Source organism: Manis pentadactyla, chromosome 7, assembly GCF_030020395.1.
Source record: "Manis pentadactyla isolate mManPen7 chromosome 7, mManPen7.hap1, whole genome shotgun sequence".
Lineage (NCBI taxonomy): Eukaryota > Metazoa > Chordata > Mammalia > Pholidota > Manidae > Manis > Manis pentadactyla.
Genome location: NC_080025.1, coordinates 104,225,697 through 104,250,007, shown reverse-complemented (window position 1 = coordinate 104,250,007; position 24,311 = coordinate 104,225,697). Strand labels below are relative to the sequence as shown.

At 40.5% G+C, this 24,311-nt stretch overlaps 1 protein-coding gene across 1 annotated transcript; it reads left to right on the top strand.

Annotated features, from left to right (window-relative positions):
• The first annotated feature begins 14,485 nt into the window (after window positions 1-14,485).
• NEUROD6 (neuronal differentiation 6) lies at window positions 14,486-17,893 on the top strand. The gene is made up of 2 exons (XM_036897540.2): window positions 14,486-14,685; window positions 15,992-17,893. Exon 2 carries the CDS (start codon window positions 16,013-16,015, stop codon window positions 17,024-17,026), a length of 1,014 nt encoding a protein of 337 aa, XP_036753435.1. The 5' UTR covers window positions 14,486-14,685; window positions 15,992-16,012; the 3' UTR covers window positions 17,027-17,893.
• Window positions 17,894-24,311: the final 6,418 nt, after the last annotated feature.

Sequence of the window (24,311 nt, the reverse complement as noted above, 5' to 3'; positions counted from 1 at the left end):
TATTTTGGTTATATGGTGAGAGGCCAAATATGTGCTAAAATTAATTTCACTGTTGCTTTTGCCTTTTTCTTACTATGGATACCAGAAAATTTTAAATTACATATGTGGCTAACATTATATTTCTATTGGAAAGTACTGGTCTAAAATCTAAATCAGGGTATGCAAATTACTGCCTATAGACAAAATTCAGTCCACCATCTGTTTTTGTACCAGGAGCGAAGAATGTTCTTTTGCCTTTTTAAACAGTTGAAAAATACCAAAAGAAGAACCAATATTTCATGACATGTAAGAAGTATGAAATTCAAATTTGTGTTTATCAATAAAGTTTTATCAGAACACAGCCACACTCACTTGTTTAAATATCCTCTATGACTGCTTTCACATCACAATAGCAAAAGAGACTTTCTGACCTACAAAGCCTTTAAATATTTACTACCTAACCTTTTAGAGAAAGTTTATCTACTTCCATTTTAAAGATTCAGTGGCTATTGAATTTTAATCTATGTTCTAAAGGGAAGTAAATTCTGAAAACTCCTAGTTACATAGTTGGCCCCTAACACACAGAGACAGAGCTATAAACCAGGCACATGGATACAACAAGAAAGGGCACAGGTAGTTTATATGATTGTTGTGACAATTAGCTAGTGGAGTAAAGTGCCCAGCAGAGCCTAATGCTTAGTAAGTACCAAGCAAATGTCTTTCCCTGCAAAAACAGCCTTCTAAGGGGCTGATCACCATCCAAAAGAGGAGACAGACAGGGAAGCCGGCAGTCACTATTCCACATGGTAGTGGTAGTGACCCAGGTACTTTCAAGGAGGTACCTAAAATAGTCCGGGGCAAGGTATCAATGAATGGGCCTTCGGACTGACTCGGGCATCACTGAGAGGTCGCCTTGCAGCACGATCATCACTCATCTCCAGTTCTGGAATTTCGGCGCCTAATGTTTGTCCTCATTTTGAGTGGTAAGGCACAGAAACTCAAACCAGAATATTTTAAAGTGAATTTATTCCCATAACTACAAGTCTGGGGTAGACAGGGCTTGATCTAAGTGCTCAAAATGCTATCAGAAATCTGTCCTGTGTCCTGTCTTGGATCCTCTGGCTCTGTGTGTGCGCCTTTCCCAGTCAGCCTCCCCTCAGGAGTGGCCAAGATGGCCCCAGCAGCTCCAGCCCAACATTGTTCCAGCTCAGCAGCCTTGGTGGAAAGGAAGTAGCTTTTTCTAATAATTCCTTCAAAAGCCTGGGGCTGACGCTCATGGGGCTCACATGGGTCACAGGTTAATCCCCAAGCAGTTGCTCCCTCCAAGGGTTAGAATTCACTGGGCCCAGGGTGTAGCCTACCAGGGGTAGAATTAGCCCCACAGGAAGCATGGGGCCTGAAAGTGCAAAAGGGCTTCTCTGCCAAGGAGAATTTTTGCCAAAATGTGAAGAAATGACTCTTGGCACTCAGAAACAGATGGCCATTACAAGTAAGCAAAAATACATACAATAAGCCAACAGTAGTCAGAAAACTTAAGAGAATAACTAAAGCTGTGAATTGTTATATAAGAACAGCCTCTTTTGTATTATTCAGAAGTTATGAAGTACTGGGTAACTGTTTTAATATAGAGATATTTTTAGCAAATATAGTATGTTTGGCCACACATTTTTTTTTTTTTTAGGAATTTGCCTTCTTTGAAACAAATACTCATATGAAATGAGTATAATTCTAATAACAGAATAATAGATAGATTAATCTTACATTTTTTATTTCTATCTGACATCCTCTTAATGATTTTAGATTTTATACCAGCTATTTCCAAGAAATTATATTTACTCATTAGGGTATGTGTTGGGGTTTCTATGTGTATATGCATGTATCTCCATGTGCGTTATAAAACAGAAATGCATGAAGACTATGTTTCATTTTAAAGCATATTTTTTAAGGTAAATAATGAGAGAGTACAATTTTTTCATTATCTTTTGCTAGGCTAGGACTAGTGTGAGGTGAGTGAAGTATTCACCACAGCATAAAATTTAGGGGAAGGGGGTTGTTACAGACTGAATTTTTGTAATTCCCGAAGTTCAAATGTTGAACCCTAACTGCCAATAGGATGATATTTGGAGACAAGGCTCTTTGGGAAGTAATTAGGGTTAGATGAGGTCATGAAATTGTGGCTTTCATGGTGGGATTAGTGGCCTTTTAAGAAGAAAAGATGTCCCTCTCCTTTCCTCTCCTTTTCTCTCTTCTCCCCACCTCCCACTTCCGGTGTGTGCTCAGAGGAAAGGCCATGTGAGGACGCAGCGAGAAGGTGGCTGTCTGCAAGCCAGGAAGACAGCCCTCCCTCACCAGGAACCAAATCCAGTGGCACCCTGATCCTGGACTTCCAGCCTTCAGAACTGTGAGAAGTAAATTTCTGTCATTTTAGCACCCCATGTAGAATATTTTGTTATAGCAGCCTAAGGAACTGCAGTGCCAAAAATCAAGATAAATATTATTTTAATATAATGTTTTTAAAATTCAAAATTAATGCAAAAATCCATAAAGAACAAAATATCAAAAGTTGATATCCTTCGTGGCCCAGTTGAGTGAACTTGCTTCTGCTCATAACCTCCTGGTTTCTGAAGATAGTCCTGATTATTATTAGCTTTTGAAAAGTCCTTCTGGGGTTTTCTGGCTGAGGGCTTTCAACACCTTGGCACCGAGGATGGTGCGCCAGCAGGGCTGACCTCGTCAGTGTGGGTGTGCCTCCTGGACTTGTACAGGGCCCTGCTCTCAGAAGGTCCCCAGGCTTTAAATGATCTGTTGTCACTATCTTGAAATGCTAATTTCTCAGCAAGGGGCCCACATCTTCAGTTTGTTCTGGGCCCCACAAATTATATAACTGGCCCTATATACCTACTCTAGGTGTCCTTCATTCAACAATAAGGTAGAATCCATGAATCCACAGACCCCACACTCTAAACTCCATCTCTAGCTAAATCTACCTCAGTCAAAAAAGGGAGACTGTAAAACACTTGAGATGAAAGAGAGAGGTGGATTTTTCCCTCCTGCCGTGTGTTCCCCACCACAGAAGTCATTAAGAGGAAAAGAGAAGAAAAAAGTAAAGTAAGTCAGTGAGGCAGGTTCAAAATACCCATCACACTCATCATAAATGAAGACATACTGGCCCTTGGTGGGGTACTGGGTGTGTTCCATCAAGATTTTCTATCTTTGAAGAAAGTCCAGAAATAAAGAAAACTACCTGGTGGTCTTATAAGTTGGGACATGCTCCTGCCTTATCCTGCTCTTGAGGAACCATAATGGGCAATGGCATATGGAGGAGTCCAGGAGAACATGTTTTAAAGAATACAAACATCTTTGAAGATGCAATTCTTTCCTTTTAAGTGATTCCTATTAATAGTCTACACAGCATCCTTGGGGAAATGCTTTATTAGTGCATGAAATATCAATCAGAGAGTATATTTTATGAGGAAAGAGCAACTTGGGTTCCAAGGATAAAGGAAGCATATAAAGTTGCCAGGTAAAATACAGGACACCTGGTTAAATTTGAATTTCAGATCAATAGTGAATACTTTATAGTATAAGTTTGGCCCACATATAAATTTGTCTGAAATTCAAATTCAGCTGGGCATCCTGCATTTTCACTTGCTAAATCTGGCAATCTTAGTAGTATACCCATTCTGCCATGTCCCTAACCCAGGTGTATTGCATATGGAGAGTGGGTAGCTTATGAAAACTGGAAGTTGGAGGAAGTAGAAGAGGCAGACACTTCCAAAAATTATTCTTAAGATCCTTGTAGGTTAGTAGGTAACTCCCAAAGCATACTGATTCTCAGCTATGTGGAGGTTTAAAAAATGCTATTAGCCAGGCCCTATCTCCAGTGACAGGTGGACTTAGCTGTTAGGCACAGGACACAAGAAGAAAAAATGAATGTAACTCACCTGGGATTACATTGTCTTTATGTCAACACAAGCATAAACGACCATTTTTGTTATTTTTATTATTTTTTTATGGAGGACAGCACCCATAAAGCAAAGTGTCTGGGGCCCATGGAAATTATGATTCCATGATGCTCAGAGATTCTAAATTCAAGGCCACACCACCTCATCTATACAATTCTCACTTTTTATTTAGTCATGACTAGAATTCCCATGAAAAACAAAGTCTCCTGAGGATTAGTTAAAACCAAGAACTCAAAGCCTTAATTAAGAGTTACTTTTTAGAATTCCTTTTCAATCTGTCCTTTCTTATAGTAGAAAAATTATCAGTCTCCCAGGTAAGAATGTTAATTTAATAAAAATTTCCAATGGGCTATTATTTTTTTTTTATTATTGCCCTCACCACTAAAAATCTCTAGGGTCATTTCAGACCTAAAAGAGACAGACTTCTATGGAGCCTTATGAAATGACTCTTACCCCCATTACATTAGGGATATGTCTGCATGAGTCTGAATGCTTCCAACGACCAGGAGCCTGTCAAGGACAGGCACCATGTTCTATTCATTTACCCTGCTAGACATTCAATAATTGCAACTATAAAGTACATGCTACTCTCTAGGTGTCCTGTCTGGTCTTTAATTCCAAATGCATAACATGTTTATTTCATTTCTATTTCATTTTCTCCACTGATTCTCTCCCAGCCCTCTCCCAACATGGATTGTTTGTAAGAGAGATGCTAATCTGGAAGGGTTTTTGTTTGGGAGAAGAGAGGATCGTTATTAACATTGCGGATTTCCCACCCTTATCAGTCCACCAAACGTATGTGCTACCTCAGCGGCCAAGTAACCTGCAGGGCCAGATGGAGCATGATGGAGGAGGGACCCTCCCAATCCTTTTTATGTCAACCATCTCCAAAAAAAACATAGTAGTGGAGAAAGTAGAGGTAGCGTCCTGCAAATTATCATCGCCACTATCACGCCAAACTTTCATCCTGTGAATGGAAGAAAACCCAGCTGGGAAATGCTTAATCTTTGAATCAAAAGGATAATGATATATTTCCTCCAGAAAATGACACTGGCCAATAAAAGGATCCAAAGTCATGTGCCACAATCTTAGACTGGATCTTGTACCAGTATAGGTGGCCAAAATTAACTGCAAACTGCTTAGTGAAAAAGTTACTCCAGCTTTTGAAAGGAATAATTAGCACTGGAGCAGCCATTTGGGATAAAAAGCCAGGAAGGACATAGCTGAGTTCAGGCTTTACATGCAGACTGTATAGTGCCACTACATCACCTCTTGCTTACCAAAGGATGTTTTCTGTTTAAGGAATTATAAACTTATGGTATGTTGGGCATGAAGCTCTTTGTTGCTCACTTATTACCTCATTGCTTAGCCAAGGTGTTAATGAGGCAAAGATCATAGCTTTGATTGAGAGGTGGGCCTCATCACCCTAAGGTGTTCTGCAGCCAAATGTGCTGTAACTGCAATAGATCAATTCAATTCTACTGTTGATATGCATTGAGTCCATACTACATACAAACCAATGTGTTGTGTGATGTAAGGTCTTCAAAACAAAATGAAACAAGCACAAATCGGAGATAGTTTCATCCTCACAGTCAAGATGGGGAGACAGATGCGTTCACAAATAGCTACACTACAAAGCAAATTATACTAAGCACAGTAACAGAAGTACAAAGTGTAGTGGGAAATCAGAGGAGAAAGATTAATTCCAACCTGCGAGTATGTGAGTGGTTCACCATGAATTTATCACCACCCCAGGAACAACAACTTACCATATATGTTATAGTAACAGTGCTTAGGATTGCTATTTTAAAACACAAATGAAAAAATATATTTTTTATAAAAATATATATGAGATTTGTTAGCCAAACAGAGCAAACCAACAAGAAGTCTAAAATACAAAAAGATAAATAATGATTTGTGCATTTTTCATTTTGTGTGGGATTATTTAGCTCTTTATTTTATTGCTATATGAGTGAACCATGATTTTTTAAAAATGTGACCCAGGGGTTATAAGATCTACCTGCACATGACAGGACCCAGGACAAATACATGCGTTCCCTGGGCAGTGACTGGATTATGCCTGTGTGCATTTGAATCTGTGGCATTAGCAAGGTTAGCCTTTCAACCTAATGCTTCAGTTTCCAAAGCATGTAAACATTAGGATTAAAAATGCTTTCTGCTTACCTGCTGTTTGTGCAAAGCATTCCTTTCATCAAAGCCACTAAGAGATGCCAAAGTGAGTAGAGGCAAAGAGCAAAGGCTCCAAGCTTTCTTTGGGGAAGAAATGGGATATGCACAGCAAGGAAGTTCAAGTCCCTAAAAGTTCTATAGCTTGGTTTAATCTTCACTCAGAAAGCAATTGTCCTTAAGGTGTTGCCATATTTCCTGGCCCAATGTGCTGAAATTGGAAGCAGAAGTCTACAATATTTTCAGAATAATTGGTTTCATTGATGTAATATGTGCTCTCCATCTCCACCCCAAATGCTTGGATGACCAGAGGACATTGCCATAGACACGAGCCTTTTCTTACAGAGTTGAGAAATTATATCACATAATTGTCTTATAGTCAACCTTCCCCCATTTTTATTTTAAAATAATCCATCAAATGATAATAATGCAATGCTTAGTGTGGAGCTGGTACTGTTTCAGCCATTTATCTCCAACAACCTATGAGGAAAGAATGTAATTATCCCCATATGATGGATGGAAAAACTGAAACAGAGGACCTTGCTCACAGTCAACCAGCTAGAAAATGGCAGAACCAGAGGGTTTGGCTCCAGACACCGTGCTTTAACTATCCTTATCTGCTTACATACCTAATCTTCATATAGCTATAATAAGGATTGTATAATACATGCAGAAAAGCTGACACAACTTAAGTATTCAAAAATATTAGTCAATATTAACATCAAATAGTAGTTATAATAATTTAGCCATCATGTTTTAAAACTTAAAATGCAACTAAAGTACTCTTTAAGTGCAAGTATTCTGAAATATGTTCTTGAAAAAACTTACTACATTATCTTAAATTTTCACTATCTTCCTAAAAGAGGTTAGATAAACAAAGCAGATACTCATTTGTTTGATGCACCGTACCATAGTTGGCCCTGCATGCATCTCAATGTTTTAAGCATGTTGCAATTTTATTTTCTCAACATGACTCCAGTTTCCTTGAAGGAGAAGATTATTTCTTCTATTCTCTTTCCCCAACATCACAGTGGCTTGATGCACAGGAATTATTCAATAAATATTTATAGATTGGTAATCAATATTCTCCTCAATTAGAACACATCAGCCCATAGTTGTGGGATAATGTTATTAATCTTGTATAATGGTTTTAGGAAATGTGTGGTTGTTATGTAGGTAATCAGTAAAAATTAACTCTTTCTAAATATCCTACTCTAAATTTCCCATAAAATCATACATGCAGAATAAATGTATGCATTTCTGTTGGATATATACCTAGAAATAGAATACACCTAATATATATCAGCTCACTAAAAAATATGTACTAGAACAGCACTACTTAGAATGGCCCCAAACTGGAAACTATCCAAACACCTGTTAACAACAGAACAGAATGGAGAAAGAAACTAAGGGACAATCACACAACTGAGTACTATACAAAAATGAGAGTGAACCATCTACACTTATGTACAAGAACGTGAATAAACTGCCCAAAAATGTTGAGGAAAAAAAGTCAGACCCCAAAAAGTACATACTCAGTGATTCTATTTATGTAATGTACAAAATGCACAAGCCAATCAATGCTGTTAGACGTCAGGATAATGGTTTCTCTCAGGGAAAGGTGGCTGGCATCTGGAAAGGGTAGGAAGTTTCCAGGAATGTTTTGTTTCTTGATCAAGATCTTACTGCACAGATTTGTTCAGTTTGTCAGAATTAATTGAGCTGCACACTTATTGTCACATGTACTCTTCAGTCTCTATTATACTTCAAATAAAAGTAAAATAAAATCCTCCACATACTTGCTAACTCCAATCAAGCGTTTTCTTCATTCCTTGCCAACAAAGTCTCTTATCACGGTGAGCTCACACTGACTGTCTTTAATTAGACTCTTGTGGATGTATATAATATGCTAAGTCAACTCTAACTTCCTTGAGAGGTGGAACTCTGTGTTATTCACCTTTACTTCCCCTTGAAATATCTAGAGCAGTAACATTCAAGAAGTGTTTCATTGAATGCATGAAAAAGAATGAAGAAATAAATGAAGAGCTCAACCCTCAACTTTCTAGGCAAATAGCTCACGACATGATGATTGTAAGCACTGTTATATGATTAAATAATATATGGCCATCTAGTGACCTACCTGTACACATTGATCTAAAAGAAAAATATATATTTTAAAAAACTGAAGCCACAAAATATAGAAGTAAGATAACTCTTCATTTTGTGACTGGATTCATAGTTAAGTTTTTCTATTGCATCTAATATTTATTATGTATTTTGGGTTTATTTTGTACCAGAAATAGTTCCAGGCAGTTTGTTGACATTTTTGAGCATTTAATTCTTAAGGCAGCAAAGTGTAGTTGTTAAGAAACTAGAATTTGGATTCAGATAGACCTAAGTCCAAATCACGATTTTTCCCACTTAAGAGCTGAGCAGTCATGGGCACATTATTTAGCATTTCTGAACCACAATTTCCTAACTTCTGGAATGGAGAGAGTCACACCTACCTCACTGCAGGAATCCCATGAGACAATGTATGTGAAGCACTGAGCCTGCTGCTTAGCAGATTGCATAGGAAAGGTAATGTTCGCCATCACCATGACCAGAGGCTGAGTAACTTTCCCACACCCAATCCACCCCGATCCATCAGTAAGTTCTGCTCTATCTCCAAAATCTATTTCCAGGCCTCCTCTCTCCATTTCCATCACCACCACCTTAAGCCGGGCCATGGTTAGCCCCTTCTTGGCACTGTTCACTCACATAGGCTTCTAAGCCCTCTCCATTTCTTCTTTTCCTCTCTCCAACCCTTCTCAGACTGAGGAATTTTTTCAAATCTTAAATTGCCTGATGCCCTCCAATGACTTCCTTTGAAATGAATTCCAAATATATTACCATGACCTACACAATCCCATGTAATTGGATCCTTACTGTCACTGTGGTCTGGTCTTCCTGGTTTTCCCAGAACATTGGACATTTCACACATGCTCTTGCCTCTGCTGCTTCATTCTTGAAGGATGACTCAGAAAAGGCTGCGCAGATAATTTAATCAAGTAAATCTTCCCATGATTCTCTGTAGCCACCAATATGTAAATTTCACATTTCTGTCTTTACCTGTTTACTGTCTGTCTCCCCCTTCTGGACTGTAGACTCCCAACAGTCTTAACACGGCTGTTTTTCATGCTACCAAATGGCCATCACTAACCCAGAGCCTGGAATAAATCTCTTCATTCAACAAGTATGTACTGACTGCCTTTCATGTGCAGGCACTAGAACTAGATGAAGATGCACAGGAAATAAGTGATGTCTTGTGTTAACAAGTGATAAGTACTGTGGAGAAAAGTAACACTGGAAGGTAGATAAGGTGGGATGGATGAGTGAAAGGGTACAATATAAATTAAGGTGGTCAAAGAGGACCTCCCTGACAGGGAACATTTGAGCAGAGACTTGAAGGATGTGAGATTGAACCATGGGCTTATCCAGGAGGAGGATTCCAGGTACAAATCGGTGGTGGAAGCATGCCTGGGAGTGCAAGGATCGGCCATGGGCCAGTGTGACTGGAGCTGAGAGAGTGGAGGGGACAGTAGTAGGAGATGCAATCAGAAAGACCAGAGGAAGCCCTGGGCCTCCAGAAAGACTTGGCTTCCACTCAGGGAGAGAGGAATCCACTGAAGGGTTTAGACCATAGAGGAACACCATCCATTTTATATTTTAAATACCTCTGGCTGCTGAGTTGAGGACTATGTATGAAATGTAAAGGGCCAAGAGTGAAAGCACAAATGCCAGTGAGACCAGGTGAGAGAAGCTAGGGTTTGGATCAGGGTAGGAGTAGTGGAATTGCTGAAAAATGGTCAGACTCTAGATATCATTTAGGAGGACTGAGAGGATTTGCTGGCATATTGGTTCTGGGGTGTAAGAGAAAAAGGGAAATCAAGAATTACTCAAAAATAGGTATTCAATAAGCCTTTGCTGAATAGATGAATGAATGAATGACACATAGCTATGAAACAGAAGAATCAGGACTTACAGCAAGGTTAGTAAGATTATCAAAATACTCTTTGTGATTCTTAACCTTTTAAAATCTGACAGTCTTTCTTTAGAAAAATTCATATATGTGCATACTTGCCAAATTTGCACATAAGCTTAGGAAGCTCCAGAACCTCTTGAAATCCATCCAGGAATCCCCTGTGTTAAGAAAGCCTACATGTCATCATACATACAAGAATCTAAAATAAAACTTGATTTTCAAAATGCGGTGCATGTAAAACTTTTGCAAAAGCATCTCTTATGCAGAGTGCCCACTCCAATCTTACAAAATAGATTAATGTAACAGGAAAAATACAAGTTGTACTTCTGTTTTCTACATTTGAAAATAACCATTACAGTACATATAATTGGAATAGAACAACAATTTCTAGTCGAGTATTATAAAAAGTAATAATCAGGGACAATAAATCATTCTTAATATGTGTAAAAACCCAAAGGGAACTACACATTTCCTTACAGTAAGATCACAAAAGTTAAATAAAGCACCATTTCTTTACAAATGACTGGAATTACAATAACAGTCCAATAATACTGGGTTTTCTCATCCTGGTAAAAGTTTTAACTGGCAGACTTACAAGACTTTACTTAATAACCAATTAGAAGATGAATTGAAGAAATGCAGTTTGGTAAGTAAAACGGAAAGCATGCTCTATGGAGGAAAAATAACAAAAGGTATTTCTGGAAAGGGATGCACTACTGTTTTGTGCAAAGGCTAAAAGAGAAGATTGGTGTTGCAGTGTTTTGTGAGATGCATAAACAATGTAACTTTTTAATAATAATAGTTCAATTTCGTTGTCTTCACCCTGAAGTAAATTTGAAAAAGTCATCCAAATGTTGCCCTCAAATTATTTCCAGATTATCTGTTAAATCTAAGTAATCTCCATGTACACACATATATATATATATATACACAAAACATTTGGATATCTATGTTCAAATTATATGTTTAAGCCCACTAAAGCTTCAAGGGGAATAGGTTATTTTGTGCTTTGCCTTATAATTTAAATACCTGCATTTAAATCCCAAGGGCTGTTTTCCAAAATGGGACATTCTGCAACAGCCATAGAACTCTCTTTCAAGCCAATGGGGATCACAGAGTTAAAACTCTAGGGATTATCATTGGGCTCACTCATAGGCTGCCAGGCTGCCCTGAAGCATTTGTCTAAAGGCTTTAAAAAAAGGAAAAGCAGTTGAGAAAACTGTCCAAAATCTACATCAGGAAGTACCCTACTTCTGAAGGACAAACAGGTGCTGAGGTTTTGCTGCCTGGTCCTACCTGGGTCTGCATTCCATTGCCTTCAACTGCTGGAGAGCTGCGGAAAGTGTCTGTCATACTCCAGACTGATCTCTTAAGTTATAAGGGGATTGTAAAAAGGGAGTCAATAGAAATCCCACTGGCTAAGATGCCGCTACCAACCTGGTAAGCTAATAATAACACTTGAGCCTTAATTTGGACCTTTAGCTTCTATTGCCTGGCTACTGAGTCAAATTACATCTACATTTTCTGTGGGTCATTTTGATTAGGTAAATATGAATATTTACCCAGTGAAAGCAAGACAAAAGCAGACAGACAGACATTGGGCACATAAAAAAAAAATCTCTATACAATGTCATGGCCCCAGAAGTGAAGATCCTGTCAGTTAATATAGAATTGAGTTATGGATATAAACTTTGATGTTCAGTGATTGCTGTGAAATGAGGAAATATATTATAGAAATGGTGATCATACACTCCCCATACTGAGTATTCGTCTGTAATTCAGAATGTATTTCTGTTTGGAGTATTGATGTTAACATGCTTTCTTAACAGAGACAACAGCCGTCATGGTATATGTTCTGAATGCATATTAACAGCACAGGCATTTGCATATCTGGAACTATAGTAGAAAATGCAGAACAAAATTTCTTTTGAAAGATTATTGTACAAACACACAGAATCCCACTAAATCTTGACATAACAACTTTTTGTTTTCCCCCTTGTTTTGAAAAAAAAAGATCTAGGACATTCAAACAATAGATTAATACTCAGAAAACCCTCACACACATTCAATTTCTCCCCCCACCCACCACATCACCAGCACTACCAAAGGTTTTTATTTCATGTTCAAAGGCAGAAATAGAACAGCCCTAAATATTTTCATCGAAAATTGTTTCTCATTTGTCTGCACATTGCAAAATAAAATATGAAATCTATCCTTGTGATGAACCACGATGGTGATCATTTTCTATTAACATGTCATGTTATTCATTCCTTAGATTTTGATTTTCATGTTTGTGATGCCTGTAATACAATACAAAAGTCTGCAGACTTTGCAAGTTTAGGGTATGGTGCAATACCCCAAATTCATGACAGGGCTGGCTGCTTTGGGGCTCATGACTCTGATACTTATGCTCCTTTATAATTAAAAATTAAACTGTATGTGAGAACAAACAAAACTCTGCATCTGGCCTTCCTATAGAACTTCTCTGTGCCGATATAAAAGGTGTGTATAGTTTTTGAACCAAAAGCTGTGTGAAATACACTCAGTGCACACTTTACCAGTATTATTCCAATAAGCAACCCATTTTGAAATGCTTTTGATATGTCTGATTTTTAAAAACATGAGTTAGGCCAACCTACCTATTTTAAGTTTTGAATTTATATCCTTATTTTTATCTTAAATACACATTTTTGTTTCATCAGACCATTGAGAGGAAAAACTTATGCTCCTTTATCTTGCATGATTCTCCTTTCTGACAACTTTCCCATCTTTTCTAGAACCATCCAGGAAAAGTCAAATAACTTTAAGGGGAGGGGGGCGGGGAATGAGTGGGCTAAGACAGGAGCAAAATTGAATTTAGTTTGAGGTCCCTGATGCCAGTTGGAACCAAAGTGCATTAAAGCAGCAGAATTCTAAACCTTTCAAAACTGGGATTTATAAGGGGTATGCTAACACAGATTCAACAGTTACAACCCTGCCAGGGATTGCTTTAATACCAAAAGCGTACTGCCTCACTTTATAGGAAGAGATTACTCAGTTGTCAAACAACAAAGGTTGTGTTTGTCTATTTTTAAACTTTTATTTTTTTTAAGTGCACTTTTTACTTTACTGACAGGCAGTCCTGAAATAAAAAGTCCTTTTATTTGGGGGTGGGGCATTAGGGGAGTAAAGGAGAAGGTAGAGTTTGTCCCTGGCGTCTCGCTTCCTTTTATCTACAAGGCTTTGCCAGCTTTGCTTAACTCTTCCTCTCCTGCTTTTGTTAAGAAACCAAAAAGGGTGAGGGGAGCAGGGGGGGATGGAAGTAATCTGACAGAAAAACAATTGGACATTGATATAAGAATGTTATTTAAGTTGATGGTGGTTTGGGTGTGGAGGGGGAGAATGTGAAAAGAAGGTTTTTAGGAGAAAGAAAATAATCTGAAAGCTCCAGGAAACAGAAAAGCTGATTTTTGATTAAAATACTCAGCAAAATGCCAGGGAGAGAAAGACAAAACCTAAATGATAATTTTTATGTTTATTGTGTATGAAACCAAATGAGAAGGAACAAGCAAGTTAACACTAGAAAGAAAGGGGGACAATAAAAGAGTGAAGTTGTGACTTTTGGTAGAGGACACAAGCACATAGTTTGAAATCTTTCACAGTGGACTTGCTGTTGTCTCTGCAATATATATGTGTATCGCTCCGAAAAGTTGTTGAAAGGTACCAGCAAGTGTAGAAAGGGGAGCAGCTGAGGATGTCTTTCACAGACCCCAGATGGAGAAACTGTTCTTTTATTCCAAATTCCTTCGAAGCGCAGAAGTCTTACATGTTAATAAGAGAACACACAGACACACACCCATAAGTTACATGCCATGAAACAAAACAAGGAAATAAGGAGACCTTTGTTGATCCCTGTTCGCTTACACAAATCTTAGTTTGGTTAAGCATCTCAAGACCATTTTCCTGATTTCCGCTCCTTTCCACAGCCTCCTTTCCCAAGGTATCCAGGTGCACAAATGGGATGGTGATCTTTACAAAACATCAACATCAACAACAAAAATCTCTCACTCCCACAAAAGCCCACCTTGTAACTGAATGGAATATTAACGACTACCTAATAGTTGCACCGTTGGCGGGTGAAACTGAACACTAACACAGCTCTTTCTGCAGGTTGCCAGTGAAGCCGAAGCAGCTCGAGGAGAAACGCACCTACTGTATGTGAAATGCTGGTGCAGATTTTTTTCCTATCAGTCTAACCTTCTGTGTTGATGCATGAATGCTGGTACCCACTTACAGGGATGCCAGATGATCAGTGCAGAATGAAGGTCCCAAGAGAGAGGATCACATGGTTCTCTCTGCCCTGTGACGTCACTAGCAGATGGCATGGGTACCAGCTCTGGCAGTTGGCATCAATGTCACTTTTTAGAGATCAATGAGATAGTGCAGATATACACAGATCTAGAGACTCCAGGAGACGATGCGACACTCAGCCTGAAAAGATTTGGAAGATCCAAAATGAAAACTGATTATTGAATGAAATTAAAACCTAAGGTAATATAAATAAAGATATACTTCAATTGATGCTGGCTTTGCATGCAAGTATTTAAAGATACAGTGTCACTGTCTTATAGTATTTTATGCTCTTTGCCATCTATAACTTCTTATCATATTTCATTCTTATGATGTAATTATCACATACTTTCACTGCTATTATGTAACACTGCAAGTATGTGGACATTACTAAGAGTTTGCGTGTGTGTATGTGTGTGTTTTGAGGGGGCTGGAGATTGTTAAATTGAAAAGTCTCTGTTTTAATGTGTCTATTTGTTTGAAGACTTTGGATTAAAATACTTGCTGCTTCATCAAACAAAAGCCAAAATTGTTATTTGAAACAAATTATTTTCCCCTTTCATTTGGGATTCTGAACACACGTGCACAATTGCAGTCGGAATCCTTGGACCGTTCCTGTCAGATATTAGCTAGAGGGAGACTTCTGTGGCTCGTAGAACAAAAACACTAGGAGACTGTTTTTTTGTCCAGGATAATTTGAACAGCAGTAAACAGACAATTACATTTGGAAAAATTTCAAATGTAAAAGCAGTGTCAACATTTTCTTTGATTAAATAAAATGCTGGTGATTTTTATTTTTTAAATTTATTTATGAAGTTTATCTCAAATTAGCCTAATCTCCCCCCCACACCCCCACCACCTTTTTTGTGAAGGCTGGGAAAATAATGCTCTTTCACATATTTCTCTGCTGTTCAGAAAGAAATCAGTTTTAAAATGGGTTCTGATTAATCTTGTCTTTAAATTTATATATTCCAACAGCCACTTCTCTAAATTCACAGTCAGATAAGACAGCAAATAAAGTTAAGGCTTATTATCTTTTTTTTCCTAAAAAATCCCCTACAAATTTGACAGCTAATGGAGAGAGAGCACTTTTTATTTTAAAAACTGGTGTCTCTTCTCATTTTATACTCGGGGGAATTGCAATTAATGAAATTCTGCTTTGCTATAGCATGTTTTTCATTTGCTTGAATCCCACGGTCCTTTTCGTGTATTAAAAACCAGTTTAAAATCAAAGAGAAATGGAGATGGTGGTGGTATTACAACAGATGCATCATGTTTTATTTTGTTCTGATAATTTGCCTGTATAAATTAATCCAATTGCATATATCAATGCTTTTCTAATTACTAGTCTGCAACACTCAAAAAATTATATTTATGTAAAAAAAAATCAGTACCAGAATCAGTCCTTTTCACATGTTTTTGTAGTCTTATGATTAAGTGATTAAATATGTTGTGTGTCAACTTCAAAAATGAAAACCCTTTAAATATTGTGCTGGCATTTTTTCAGGTAATTTAAGATTAGAGAACCATGTTAACACTACCGTTTGATGAGTCTGTTGTAATGCCAGACTCCCAGATGTGCAGAAAGTTTTCTAGAGAATGCGAGGACCAGAAGCAAATAAAGAAACCAGAAAGCTTTTCCAAACAGCTCGTCCTCCGGGGAAAGAGCATCAAAAGGGCCCCTGGAGAAGAAACAGAGAAGGAGGAAGAAGAGGAAGACAGGGACGAGGAAGATGAAAACGGGGTGCCTAGAAGGAGGGGTCTTAGGAAAAAAAAGACGACCAAGCTCCGACTGGAGAGAGTCAAGTTCAGGAGACAGGAAGCTAATGCGCGTGAGAGGAACAGGATGCACGGCCTCAACGACGCTCTGGACAATTTAAGAAAAGTGGTTCCCTGTTATTCTAAAACTCAAAAACTGTCCAAAATAGAAACTTTACGACTGGCCAAAAACTACATCTGGGCACTCTCTGAAATTCTGAGAATCGGCAAGAGACCTGATCTGCTCACGTTTGTCCAAAACTTATGCAAAGGTCTTTCCCAGCCAACGACAAACTTGGTGGCAGGCTGCTTGCAGCTCAACGCCAGGAGTTTCCTGATGGGTCAGGGTGGGGAGGCTGCGCACCACACAAGGTCACCCTACTCTACTTTCTACCCACCCTACCACAGCCCTGAGCTCACCACTCCCCCAGGGCATGGAACTCTAGAGAATTCCAAGTCCATGAAACCCTACAATTATTGCAGTGCATATGAATCCTTCTATGAAAGCACTTCCCCTGAGTGTGCCAGCCCTCAGTTTGAAGGTCCCTTAAGTCCTCCCCCAATTAACTATAATGGGATATTTTCCCTGAAGCAAGAAGAAACCTTGGACTATGGCAAAAATTACAATTATGGCATGCATTACTGTGCAGTGCCACCCAGGGGTCCCCTTGGGCAGGGTGCCATGTTCAGGTTGCCCACCGACAGCCACTTCCCTTACGACTTACATCTGCGCAGCCAATCTCTCACCATGCAAGATGAATTAAGTGCAGTTTTTCATAATTAATGAGGAAAATGAAAATAAACAGTGGTCATTCACCTCCCCCGTCTAATTAAGACAAAGCAGATGCTTGTGAGCTGAGTAATTGGCACAACTCTATCTAAGGTGTTTACTAGTTTCTGAAGTGTGTTTCAACTATTGTGAGAATTTTCTATGTAATAATAAATCCCTTTTTGTATGAGAACTTCTTTTGCTTTCCTTTGGTCTGTAAAGCACTGTGACTCTGTTTCTACTGGAACAATTTTTTTCTTGTTTTCTTTTAAACACACTTAATTTTGTTTGAACAAGGTGTCTAAGAATATAATGCTGAATAAAAACATGCACACCGTATGACTCAATGTCTATCTCAGTTGTACAGTAATTATAAAAATGCATGTTATTAAAATCAGATGAATGAAATCATGTGTTTATAATTATTAGAATTACATATTATGTATCTCTGAAAAATTGCAAATTTAAAATATCGAGAATTATACTAAGCTGACAATGACATTGAAAGATGCATTTGAGGCTGTGTCACAATATAAAAAGCCATGCAATTTTCTTCTTATTAAGGACGAATCTAAATGCAATTCAATTGGTAACTATTCCTCTTCAAGTATTTGCAGATGGGGCAACATGATATTTGGGTAGGTGGTGTCGTAAGTTTGGAACAATTATTTCAGTCATAAAGGAAAAATTTTCAGCACTTGTTTTGTATTCAGAAATTATCTGTACAGGTTTGTTATCACAATGTATAATTGTGTTTTTCCACCCCACATTTTTAAAGCAATTAAACATAGATATTTACACTCCTAAAGGACATCTATTAGCTGTGATATTTTTGCATGATATTTATTATTTCCTGGGACACAGCTGTTTTCTGTCTCCAACATTCCCTCCTCCCCACTTCAGAAATATTTCTGAATTTCAAAACCGTATGAGATCAAAGAAATTTCTTAAACAAAATGGCCAAAGTGCTTACAAGAATTTTTTTTTTTAAGTATCTTAAATGAAAGAAGAGGAGCCCATGAGGGTTAAACATCCTGGGGAAACAATGATAAATCCTGGTAACCTTCAGCTCGAGCGGAAATTCGGTGGCAAATTTCCAGCAAACACCAGAGTGGATGTTAAAAATGGAAGGTTTTTCTCTGCGCGGTTTAAATAAGTCTGGCCGATTAGAGGCTAAACTCTGCGTGATTAAAAGTTTCCTGACAAAAGGCCGCCAAACACCTCCTTGAATAGCGCCTGGGGAGCTCCCACTCTACAGAACTGAGCCCCTTCTAGAATAAAAACTAAGGTGGCAGTGACCTCACTCCAGATGCCTTCTTGAGCAGGTTTGCCTCCCACGGGGAGGAGAGGAACAGCTGCGAAGGTTGGTGAGCGCAGCAGAAATGGGTGCAGTGGTGGCCGGACCGGGAAGGTTTGGACGCGCCTGGGCAGGGGGTCCGCGCTCCTCCGCGCGCAGCCAACGCTGCCCACTTGTGAGCCAGGCAGGCATCACCCGAGCCGGCACAGGTCCGACGGCACCTCGCGGGCAGCGCGCGGAGAGAATGGAGGCGGCCTCCCGCTCCGCGTAGTTGTCACCGGGGCACTAGGGCACAGGCTGCACTGCCCGTGTCCCGCCCGCAGTGGGCGCCCTGGGGCCCAGGGGCCGCGCCCCGCGAACCCCACAGCGGTCCCGCGCTAACCTCACCCCTCAGGGAAGGGGCTGCGTGGTTTGGGGAGCGGGCGGGCCCGGAGACTGCCCCGAACCGGGAAAGAGGCGACCCGTCAGGAGCCAGAACAGAGAGGCGGGCAAGAGTTCTGGGTCACCACTTCACCCGCCCCGTTGGCCTCAGTGACGGACGCACCGCCGCTGCAGCTCCAGTTTGCACAATGCCGCCAAGAGCTCTGCCCATGTCCTGCCCCTCCCATGGCGTGCAGGATTTCTGGAGCCGAGACCGAGAGGCCTGACCCCCATTCTCCAGGGGAGCGCGACCCTTCAGCTCCTCCTGCGTTAAGCGCAAGGCCCTTTGGCGCGCCAGGAGGCCGCGCTCGGAGGTGCAAAGGTGCCGCCGAGCAGTTGCTGGTGTGGCATCCTCGGGTGATGAACGGGCCCTTCTAGGCGGGTGTGCCAGCGCCTGTTCATTCGAAGCCCGAAGGGCAGGGGTTAAGAAGTTGGGGAAAGAGGAGGAAGTGTGCCCTCTAGGGGTGGAGAGAAGTTTGCCCAAGACAGGGCCGTCGTCCCCTGTCTGCCTCGGACACAGGCGTGACTCGAGGTTGCTTCTTCGCGTAGCGCACAAACCTGATTTCTGGGACTGTGTCCAGGACGTAAAGCACCATCAGACAAGAAGAGTCTGCTGACTGCTCACCCCGTCTGAGCAAAGAGCAAGAAAGGGAGGAAGCAGCTGGAACTAGAAGAACTTGGCTTAAAAAGAAAAAAAATTTTTTTAAGCAGCTCTGTTTAGTCACTGGCAGAATGGGTGTGGTCTCCCCCCACCTTTGATAGAAGGTGACCCGTTGCCCGACCAAGAAGGCATCCTGCCTGCTCAGTGTCTTGTTAGCCCAGACAGCCTCTGAAAACCACTCAGTCTTCCCAGGGTCACAAATTCATGTTGGAACTAGAGACTGCAACAGGAGGTGCATTCTCCCGTCTTCCCATGGCCGTGTGGGAGAGCTAAGAAGAAAAGCAGCTGGCTGAATGTCTGGGGAAGAAGCAAACGTTCAGAAGCGGCTTCTCATCTCAGAGCTTTTCTCACAAGGAACGCAAGCAAAACAGTGGGGGTTTCACGCACAGAGATTATGAAATGTCTTCCATAATTTGGATGCACAGATTCGATATGTGCTCCCTCCTTCAGTGGATGGAATCCAGGCTACTATGTTGTGTGTGAGTAGGGTGTGTGGGACTGATCCCTGTGGCTTAGTCACCCCTCACTTTCCTCTGATGGCTCCGGCATGGGGATCAGTGAACTGGTCCCCTTACACTCACCCCTGCTCCCCAGGGGAGGGTCAGTTCTCTTCCTCAGCAGAGCCTTCCCTGTTCCCTGTGATCTGTGATCCTAAGAAATCATGTAACCTGTTCATTCATTATACCAACCTCATAGATGCCATGCATTGCAGAATCTTATTTGTTAAGGTATCACTCCTATGGATGGGGCCACAGTACAGTATAGAGAATGCAGTTTCGAATCAGGAAGGCTTGAAGTCAGATTTAGAGCAAAAGCCTGCCTCACCACTAACCTCTTACTGCAGCCTCAGTGAGACAGTGTACAGTGCCCCAAAGGCTCCGGGTCAGGATACCTTATCTCCTTGCTCTCTTCCTGACCTCCTCATGCTTCCTTTCTCTCCCAGCATGAAAGGAAGAAAGGTCTTTTTCTCTTCTCTGAATGTCTTTAATAATTATTGCTTTCAAATTGATTAGGCGTTTCATCTTTTGAGCTGAATTATGTGAGTCTTATATTTAACTTCTCATGTTTGTCCTTTTTCCTGTATCAGGATTAGAATATATTCTATGTAAATGACCTCAATAAAATAAAGATGTATTTCTCTCTCATATAAAAGAAGTGGCATGTAATGTAGGTCTGGGAAACCAGAGGCCCAGGCTCGTTCTGTCTTTCTACTCCACTAGTGTAAAGCTTCCAGTCTCAAATTCACCTCATGGACCAAAACGGCCGCTGGAGTTCTAGTCATTACATCTTCATTTCAATTAAGAAGAAGGAAGGAGATGACAAAAGGGTGTCCCAACTCCCTGATCAGACCCCTTTATAAAATATTTGTGGAAACCCCACCCATTGACTTCTATTAACATCTCACTGGCCACCTCTAAATTTAAGAGAAGCTTGGAAATATATCCTTTATATCAGAGCATATTGCCACCTGGGATAAAATCAGTTCCTTGTAAGTAAGAAAGAAGGAGAAAATGGATATTGACTAAGCACCTAGCAATCTCTGCCATGTCTCCTCTTCTAGACTCTGAATCCTCAAGTCCTTATACCTCATATTATACACCATGTGAACCACTTCAGCACTCTGCCTGACACATGATAGATGCTCAATAATATACTTTTAATTGTTTTAAGAACCCTCATGATAGTTCAGGGTAAATGTTCCAGGTCAAGCTTCCAACCTGTGCACTAATGAGACACACTGTACACCAAACATGAACAGGACTATTGCTACAGCACATCTTCCTTCAGGGTCCCTTGTGGGGGTGTCTTAAGCCCACATACATCTTTTTCTCCCCACACTGCACTGCCCCATCTTTCCAACATGACACTTATTGTCACATGACACTAATATGACACATATTCCACTCATGGCATCACCCACCTTACTCAGAATATTCAGATTGCCAGACAAGAGATTACCTTAGCTTGTTTTCTTTTTGGTACAGTGAGCCCCTATCCTCGTGTACATTTCCCCATCCCAGCTGTGTGTGGCCAGGTTTACTTACCTCTTTCCATTCAAAATCAGTGCCTTTAATTCTGTTGTCTACCAGTTCCTTCTCCTTTCTGAGATCTTATACTTTTCCCAAGTATTCTTTTTTTCTGTTTCTATGCAATAATTCTCCTCTGACTACATACATTTATGTTAGCAAATGGTCTCTTTAGCTCCCCCAGCTCATGGATTCTAAGTAGGTTTCTTCTTAAGTCCAGTCCTCCTTCCCCTCTGCAAAATGCATGACCTCAGGCCTCTTGCTCCCTGTGTTTTGAGGGCATTTAAGGAAAGGCTTTCATCTACCACTTCTGGTGCTACCTGTGCATTTTCTTGGTCACATGCCCCATGCCCAGGTTGCCTGGGCTGACACCATCTCCAGTGAAGCATTTGTGCCTGGTGTTCTACTCCAGTAGCCCAGCTGGTGGCACTTACTTCCATCAAATGCCCTGTGGTCATTTGTGCTCTCCCTTGATACGGCTCTCTTTCTCTCATCACCTGTCTGTGGGGCTCTGGCCTACAAGAAAAAACATGTTCTTATTTTGAAAAGAAGGCAGAGTGCTCGAGCTCCTGATAAGGGTCTCTTGCTTTGACCAGCAGCTCTCTTGGTCCCAGGGCACTCAGGCCACCCCAGAGAGGAGGGTGAGGGTATGTTCAAGTATAGCCTCATGCTGCACTCAAAGCTCCCACAGCTTGTCTCCCGTCAGACCCTGTCTCTGAGGTGGCTTCACTGCATCTAATACTTTCCCTATTTATGAGGTATCCTCACTCCCCAACAGGGGCCCTATTTCTTTATCAGGCTCCAGATGGAAACCCAAATTAGGACAAGGTTTAAGTTCTTCTTTTGGATAGTTACATACCAGGGGCATAGGAAGGGGAGGATCTATACCCTGTCCTTTTATACTGACATATATAACATGTGCCCTAACCTAGGCAAAGACCCAGCTAGGTATGTAAGACTTCCTTTCCAAACTAGAGAACCAAAACAAAGCAACACCACAGATACATATGATTTCACTTACGTGTAGAATCTAAAACACCAAACAAAAAAGAAACAGACCCATAAATACTGACAACAGACTGTTGGTTAGCATCCCTAAGGGAGTGGGGAGACAGGTAAAATAAGTGAAGGGGATTAAGAGGGGCAACTTTAAATTTGTGGGTGAGTGACACAACCTTGCAGATTCTCAGTTTTTGGTAAAATAAGGATTGTAAGAAGTAACACAAGTTACTGAAGTCCAGTGATAATTGTTCAATCCTATTCTCTTTGCTCTCTCTTTTCTGCCCCTGCTCTCCCAAGCTATTGTAGGTCTCCTCAAACTTTGTTTACTCTTCTTCTGTCTCCTTTACCAGCTCTTCTTCCTCTTCTCACCTTTCCTCAGCACTCAGCCCTCTGCACCTTTCTTTTTTGGCTTGCAGATCCCTCCTCTCCTTCTCCTGTCACCTCTGTGTGAGGACTACCAGATCTGTTCTGCAGCTCACCAAATATCTTCACTCAGCTATCCCATCATCCTCTAAAATTGAAGATGTATATAGTAAAACACTCTCCAAAACATCACCCACTCCTGCCAGCCCTACCCAGAATATTCCTTGCAGCTTGTGTAAAAAATAATATTGAATACTTATATTCCCTTCTCTTTCTGGCCATCACCCTTTCAAGTAGTCTCCAAGTTCGGCTGAGTTCTCCTTATCAGTTTATACCTAGAGAATTTTACTGGCCTCTAAGCTAATTATCCCATTCCACCTATTTCCCAATGCCAAATTTATCTTCCCAAACTACTCCAATACACCAGTCCCTTGGAGTAACAACTTTCATGGTTCTCATTTTCTATCTGATGAATGATAAAATGTATTCTAATTTCTCATTCATCTAAATCCTCTATATTAAAACTAAAAACAACTGCTGCCATCACAAAGCATTTTAGAATATATGAAACACTTTTCACATATTCACCTTATTTGGTCCTAGGAGCTTCATCATTAGATAATGATTTTTATGATCCTTATTTTACTTGGAAACAGAATCAGCAAAGTTGTGTCACTTGCCCAAGGACCCAGTGCTAATGGACATGGGTAGACAAAGCCAGTCCTTAGACACACCCCTAAGTGATATTCCACGGTCCCTAAATTGGCACACAAGGCCTTAGGTATGGGAACTCAAGTCCACTTTTCTAACCTGATATCCCATTTTCATTATCAAGGGTTTTCACTTATTTTTTAAAGGTTCAAATAATACTAGGAGTTAGTGTACATTTGAAAGTGTTTCTGACCCTGATAAAGACAGGTGTGGGGAGCCGGGAACCAAGACTTCCCCATCTGTGTCCCAGCTCCTGAGATATCTCTGAGGAGCACAGTTAGACACCCTCTGTTCTACAGGGAAATGCTCCTTAGGTTGAACCTGTTTACTGCACATCCATCTGTCTTTGGATCTTGCATAGCTCCTCTTGTTTGAAAGGTCCTCATTTCTAGTCTCCATCTTCTCAAATCCACATGTCCTTCCAGGCCAGCTCCTACATGAAGCTTTCCAGATCCCTCGAGTCTATGGTGGCATCAGGCTGCACTGAAGTCACAGCTGTATTGTTTTGATCACAGAGCTGTCAAACTAAATCTTCACTGCCTAAATATTGTTACATTCAAGAACTGACTTAGGTCGTGGATTGCTATTTAACTTATAGATATGACTAGAATGCCCACCCCTTGAGAGCGGGGACAATGTTTAATCTTCTTTGGGTCTCCACAGTACATGCACTCATTCAGTTCTTGATCCAGTGGTTGTATTTAGGGATATAAACTCTGGTTTTATCACAGAATCATCCCAATTCAAAGGCAAAGCAGCATGGACCTTTCACATCCAATGACAACTGACACTAAGGTTCAGATTTTCATCTTTAAAGTG